Source organism: Chiloscyllium plagiosum, chromosome 12, assembly GCF_004010195.1.
Source record: "Chiloscyllium plagiosum isolate BGI_BamShark_2017 chromosome 12, ASM401019v2, whole genome shotgun sequence".
NCBI lineage: Eukaryota > Metazoa > Chordata > Chondrichthyes > Orectolobiformes > Hemiscylliidae > Chiloscyllium > Chiloscyllium plagiosum.
Window position 1 is genome coordinate 23,442,072 of NC_057721.1, and position 7,054 is coordinate 23,449,125.

General features: G+C 40.7%; 1 protein-coding gene across 5 annotated transcripts in view; it reads left to right on the top strand.

The window, feature by feature from the left end:
• dmd (dystrophin) overlaps nt 1-7,054 on the top strand; it is a 2,012,228-nt gene that overhangs the window by 417,218 nt on the left and 1,587,956 nt on the right. For all 5 annotated transcript variants that reach the window (XM_043700735.1, XM_043700733.1, XM_043700734.1 and 2 more), the window contains exon 2: nt 1,797-1,858. In XM_043700735.1, coding sequence (XP_043556670.1) covers nt 1,797-1,858 — 62 coding nt within the window. The remainder of the gene's footprint in view (nt 1-1,796; nt 1,859-7,054) is intronic.

The following is a 7,054-nucleotide window of genomic DNA, read 5'->3' on the forward strand; positions in this document are numbered from 1 at the left end:
AGGATGTTGCCAGGGTTGGAGGATTTGAGCTATCGTGAGAGGCTGAACAGGCTGGGGCTGTTTTCCCTGGAGCGTTGGAGGCTGAGGGGTGACCTTATAGAGGTTTACAAAATTATGAGGGGCATGGATAGGGTAAATAGGCAAAGTCTTTTCCCTGGGGTTGGGGAGTGCAGAACTGGAGGGCATAGGTTTAGGGTGAGAGGGAAAAGATATAAGAGAGATCTACGGGGCAACTTTTTCACATAGAGGGTGGTACATGTGTGGAATGAGCTGCCAGAGGAAGTGGTGGATGCTGGTACAATTGCAACATTTAAAAAGCATTTGGATGGGTATATGAATAGGAAGGGTTTGGAGGGATATGGACCGGGTGCTGGCAGGTGGGACTAGATTGAGTTGGGATATCTGGTCGGCATGGGTGGGTTGGACCGAAAGGTCTGTTTCCGTGCTGTACATTTCTGTGACTCTATGACAGCAATCTGAGTTTTATATGTTTTTAGAAATTCATTTGGAATGTGATTCAAGGCATGGATTATAGGATAGATTTGTAAGCATAGCAAAAGTGGTATACTAAATTAAAGTAAAAAATCTCACAACACCAGGTTCTAGTCCAACGGATTTATTTGAAAGTACAAGCTTTAAGGGCGCTGCTCCTTCGTCAGGTCATGTTCCAAAGCTTGAACTTTCAAATAAACCTGTTGGACTATAACCTGATGTTTAACTTTGTCCACCACAGTCGAACATCGGCACCTCCACATCATACTAAAGCAAGGAAAGAGTAGCTGAGCGAAATTGTAATTTTTTCAAGTTAAAAATGTAACATTTGGTTGTATGTTAATAGTTTTGAGATTTATTTTGACTTATTTGGTTGATGTTTGCTGGAGCATTTCCAAGGAATTGGTTATTTCATGTTCACCAAGATATGATATACATGATGAAGGGGTTAAGTGATTGGCGAAATTGGATTAATTTTATAACATGAGTTATTCTTGTTAGTAATTAACCAATCAAATGAACACGTAGACAAACCTATGCAATTTGGATGTGTTCAGTTACTTAGATTAAACTAAAAAGAATTCAAATTTTGATCTTCCAGTTTGATTTCCAAATGAAAGTTTCCTCTCTGTTAATGTGCCTAGAAGGAAAGACAGTATAACAAATCCTTGTGCATGTATTTACAATTGTCCTAACTATTTTGCCTTTCTGCATCTTCATTTGCACGCTTCCTGGGAGAGAGAGAATGGGAGGCCATGTACACATTTGAATCTTGCTAACTTGACTGAGTCCTGGGCATATACCTGCACTGTCTGTGGTATAGAGCGGCAGTTTGGTGTGCGATTTGGAGGTGCCAGTGTTGGACTGGGGTGGACAACAGGTTTATTTGAAAGTACAAGCTTTTGGAGCACTACCTATTGACGGAGCAGCACTCTGAAAGCTTGTGTGACTATTAAGTTTGGTATATATTTGATTCTTCAATTAATATGTCAAATATTATAAACACACAATCAGTTATTTGTAAGGTTAAAGGTAAAAAAAGTAACCAGCAGTATGCTTTTGAGCATTTGTAGTTTCATTTTAGTGCAGTATCTGGGTTTATTTGATCGTTTTCTGATCAAGCAGATGACTGAGCATGTATCTGATACTTCACTAATTAGCTTGTGCCATCACCCAAAGGAATAGGAAGTATATGATGGGAGCTGTCTACAATTTCACTTCAGAAATTCAACCTTTTTAATTCAGAATTTAAAATCTAGATTTTAAACTTATTTTACTTAATTTTTTTTATTCTAAATTTACAGATGAAAGAGAAGATGTCCAAAAGAAAACATTCACAAAATGGATAAATGCACAATTTGCCAAGGTAGGAGAAAACTGTTGTGACTTAGGAATTTGATTGAGATTATACTTTTCATTGTTCAGATGCAAAATATATTCTTGTACATCAATAAATCTGATTCACCTAAAATACGACATAAAACTTAACTGGAATTTAAAGTGGAAAGGACATTTTTAGGATACTTTTGTTAATTGAACTTGTGTGCAAGGAAGCCATAATTCCGCGCCAATCGATTCTCCTCATGACATAATAACTGAGGGAAGAGAAAATTATTTGGTGGTTTACATCTGTAACCATTTAATTTAATGGTCTTGAATCTGGAGTACTTCCTTGGCTATCAAGAAACAGGTTGTGTTCTTACATCCTTTGCTACTATTCCTACCTATCGATAGCTATAAAGGCAATTTATTTCTCTATTCATTTATCTTTGTTAAAATTAAGCATACCTTTGATGCATAACATAACTTATCCACTCTTATTGACCAAATATTTGAAACTCGGCACTTTGAGAAAATTTGAGACATAATGAGATAAAGTTCCTTCAACTCTAATGTTAAAGTGGTGCTTGATTTACTGAATACCTGCAGAGCCAGGTTGACTTTAGATGACCTTTTTGCATTTAATTGCATCTTTGAAATATAAACAGATTTTGGACATAAAGCTGGACTCAGTTTGAAACTAAAAGAGAAAAGGGAATTCTGTTTTCATCGGCAAAGGTATTCAATTGCTTTTGAGACAATTTTGAATTACTTGCCATAGGTTGTGTACACTTTGAACTCCATAGGCTAATTAGTACATTTTAGTATCAAAGCTTACCATTGGCAAGTGACAAAGAGCACTCCGCTTTGGGAAAACTACTCAGCTTTTTTTTCAAACATGAACATTATCACCATAACTGGAGGAACCTAGAGGTATAAACCAGCTTGTTAAACACTTGATTACAGTAGCATGCTTTGATTAATATGCTTGCCTGTAGTTTAAGTGCAATGCACAAATAAGGGCATTTTAATATTCTAGCCAAGCTCATCTGAAGAAAATTGCCAACTTGTTTTAAGAAAAGAGTAAAATTATTGAATTGTTATTGAACCTTCCATATTTCACCTCAATGTGATCAAGTGGTAAAAGAAACAAGCCTACCTTGATGGTACTCAGGCAAAGTCTGATTGGTCTGAGTTAGTTCATAAGGAATCTGTGACCATCTTTGCAGTATATTGCAAACTACAGAATATTGGGAAATGAAAATAAGGTCAGCATGGATTTGCAAATGGGAAATTTTGTTTGACAAGCTCGTTGGAGTTTTTTTTTGAAGATGTTGTGAGCAATCTTAATAAAGCGACATTGATGGACATTGAAAAGTCAGATTTTGTGAAGGGTTTTGATAAAGGCCTCTCCAAAATGCTACTTAGATTTAAAGCAAATATAGGAGGCAGGGCAAAAGTGGGTTACTGTAGGTTGATTGGTGCAATATCAATTGTTGCAAAAGCATTGGCATCAATTAACATGGACTTTATAGCAGAACATTTTAAAAATCATAAGCTAAACAAGCACTGTCAGCATGGGTTTATGAAAGAGAGTTTCTCAAGGAAATTCCAACCAGAGTTGATAGAGAAAAGCCAGGTAGATGTGTTGTATTTGAACTTCAGAAAGGTACCTCATGAAAGGTTAAGTCAAAATAAGAGTTCATGGTGTTGGAGGTAGTATATTGGTATGGACAGAGAATTGACTAATGGGCAGGAAACAGTGTGAAGTTGGAGCATAAGAGGTATAGTGAGTAAGTTTGCAAATGGCACCAAAATTGGAGGCATGGTGGTCCGCGAAGAAGGTTACATCAGATTACAATGAGTTCTTGACCAGATGGGCCAATGGGCTGAGAAGTGGCAGATGGAGTTTAATTTAGATAAATGCGAGGTGCTGCATTTTGGGAAAGCAAATCTTAGCAGGACCTAATACACTTAATGGTAAGGTCCTAGGGAGTGTTGCCGAACAAAGAGACTTTGGAGTGTAGGTTCATAGCTGCTTGAAAGTGGAGGTAGATAGGATAGTGAAGAAGGTGTTTGATATGCTTTCCTTTATTAGTCAGAGTATTGAGTACAGAAGTTGGGAGGTCATGTTGCAGCTGTACAGGACATTGGTTCGGCCACTGTTGGAATATTGCGTGCAATTCTAGTCTCCTTCCTATCGGAAAGATGTTGTGAAACTTGAAAGGGTTCAGAAAAGATTGACAACGATGTTGCCCGGGTTGAGGATGTGTGCTATAGGGAGAGGCTGAACAGGCCGGGGCTGTTTTCCTTGGAGTGTCGGAGGCTGAGGGTTGACTTTAGAGGTTTATAAAGTCATGAGGGACATGGATAGGATAAATAGACAAAGTCTTTTCCCTGGGGTCTGGGAGTCCAGAACTAGAGGGCATAGGTTTAGGGTGAGAGGGGAAAGATATAAAAGAGACCTAAGGGGCAACCTTTTCATGCAGAGGGTGGTACATGTATGGAATGAGCTGCCAGAAGAAGTGTGGAGGCTGGTATAATTGCAACATTTTAAAAGGCATCTGGATGGGTATATGAATAGGAAGAGTTTGGAGGGATATGGGCCGGCGGCTGGTGGGTGGGACTGGTTTGGGTTGGGATATCTGGTCGTCATGGACGAGTTGGATCGAAGAATCTGTTTCTGTGCTGTATATCTCTATGACTCCGTGAGTTAAGGGTTCTTTTTCAGATTACCAACCTGTAAGTACTGGAGTTCCAATGGAATCAGTGCTGGGACTGTAGCTGTTCGCAACATATGGCAATGACTTGGAGGAAAGAAGTGAATGTGCTGTAACCAAATTTGAACAACACAAAGGTGGAAAGACAGGTCGCAAGAGGGGTGCAAACAGTCTACAGAGAGATATTGATAAGTTGGGGAAGGACACAGGATAAACTCTCCTGCTTAATGTAAACTCGCAACACAGAAAAGGCTTATCCCATGCAGTAATCTGTGAAAATTTGAGAGGCCAAGGACTATTTAAAGTAAAAATTAACAACTTTGTTTCTTTAAGTTTAACAGAGAATAATTAACTAACAACTATTTACAACTCCTTCCTCTAACCTATCTTTTACTTTCCCCTCTACAATACTGGTCCAACAAAAGTCCTGATGTAACATGTGCTCCAGCTACTAGGGTAACTGGCTGCCTGGAAACAACAAAACAGATTTGAATTAGGCCAATCAGTTTAAATTATACACCCAAAATATCAAACTCTAATCCAGTTTGGATTGAGTATATTGACAATCTTAAAAGCCAATGACACAATCCGATGCTTTGGGGGTATAAAACAGGGGAAAATTGAACAGTTGAGAGTCAACAACACCTGCACACTGTCCAGAAAAATAGCTCTTTCAAAAGGTACATTTATCGATCAATAACCTGTGAAGCAGCATCCCCAAAGAGAAGAAAAGAAGACCGAAATACAGAGAAGAACGAAAACTGCCTGGTTTTGAGATAAGGAGTTTTGTTTTCTGTAAATCCTAATCGGGATTTTTTTTTCTTAGATTAGATTAGATTCCCTATAGTGTGGAAACAGGCTCTTCGGCCCAACCAGTCCACACTGACCCTCCGACGAGTAACCCACCCAGACCCAATTCCTTCCGACTAATGCACCTAACACTATGGACAATTTAGCATGGACAATTCACCTGACCTGCTCATCTTTGGACTGTGGGAGGAAACCGGAGCACCCGGAGGAAACCCACGCAGACACACAGAGAATGTACAAACTCCACACAGACAGTCGCCCCAAGGCTAGGATCGAACCCGGCTCCCTGGTGCTTTGAGGCTGCAGTGATCACTGCTGAGCCACTCTGCCGCCCCAAACATATTTTTGGGGGTATATAGGCAAAGCTGCTTTTCTACAGTCATAGATCCCTACAGTATGAAAGCAGGCCATTTGGCCCACTGAATCCACCCCACCCATCTGAAGACCATCCCACCCATAACCACCCTGCCCTTTATCCCTGTAACCCTGCATTTACAATGGCCAATCCACCTAACCTGCACACTTTTTGACTGTGGGAGGAAACCAGAGCACCCGGAGAAAATCCACACAGACACAGAATATGTAAAATTTATGCAGACAGTGCCCAAGGGTGGAATTGAAGCCGGGTCCCTGGTGCTGTGAGGCAGCAGTACTAACCACTAAGTCACCATGCCACCTATTACAGTTGAGCTGGGAGAACTGACCACTCCCTTTTCATTGTAGATTAGATTAGACTCCGTACAGTGTGGAAAGAGGCCCTTTGGCTCAACAAGTCCACACCGACCCTCTGAAGAGTAACCCATCCAGACCCATTTCCCTCTGACTAATGCACCTAACTCTATGGGCAATTTAGCATGGCCAATTCAATTGACCTGCACATCTTTTGACTGTGGGAGGAAACCGGAGCACCCGGAGGAAACCCACGCAGACACGGGGAGAATGTGCACACTCCACACAGACAGTCGCCCAAGGCTGGAATTGAACCCGGGATTCTGACACTGTGAGGCAGCAGTGCTACTCACTGAGCCGGCGTAAAACAATGACCAACCCTGAAACGGCACTATAAACATCACACACCTGCCAACCTCAGCACTATAGTCAGTGTGAGGATTGAACCATGACCTTGGCATCATTAGCACCACAATTGAACCATCTGAGCTAACTGACTAGTTTTGTTGGGCTACTATTGTGTAGGGGAAAGTAAAAGATAGGTTAGAGAAAGGAATTGTAAATACTTGGTTCTGTCAGGTAATTTGTTGCTTTTAACTCTCAATGGTACTGTAAACCCCACATTTTCATAACAGTAAGTGTGCAAGAAATTGATAAGTCGAGCAAAGTGGGGAGATACAGCTGTTCATTCTGGAAAGGAAACCAAAAAAACTGTAATATTTAAATGGAGAGAAAATGCAGAAAGCTGCAACACAATGGAACTTGGGGGCTGTTTGTACACTTGACAGAAAGCTGTGTACAGAGGCAGTAGGTCATTAGGAAGATGATTCTGGATTAGTGGGGCTGGAAAAGCACAGCAGTTCAGGCAGCATCCAAGGAGAAGTAAAATCGACATTTTGGGCAAAAGCCCTTCATCAGGAATATAGGCAGAGAGCCTGAAGCGTGGAGTGATAAGTGAGATTAGGGTGGGGATGGGGAGAAAGTAGCATAGAGTACAATAGGTGAGTGGGGGAGGGGATGAAGGTGATAGGTCAGGGGGGGTA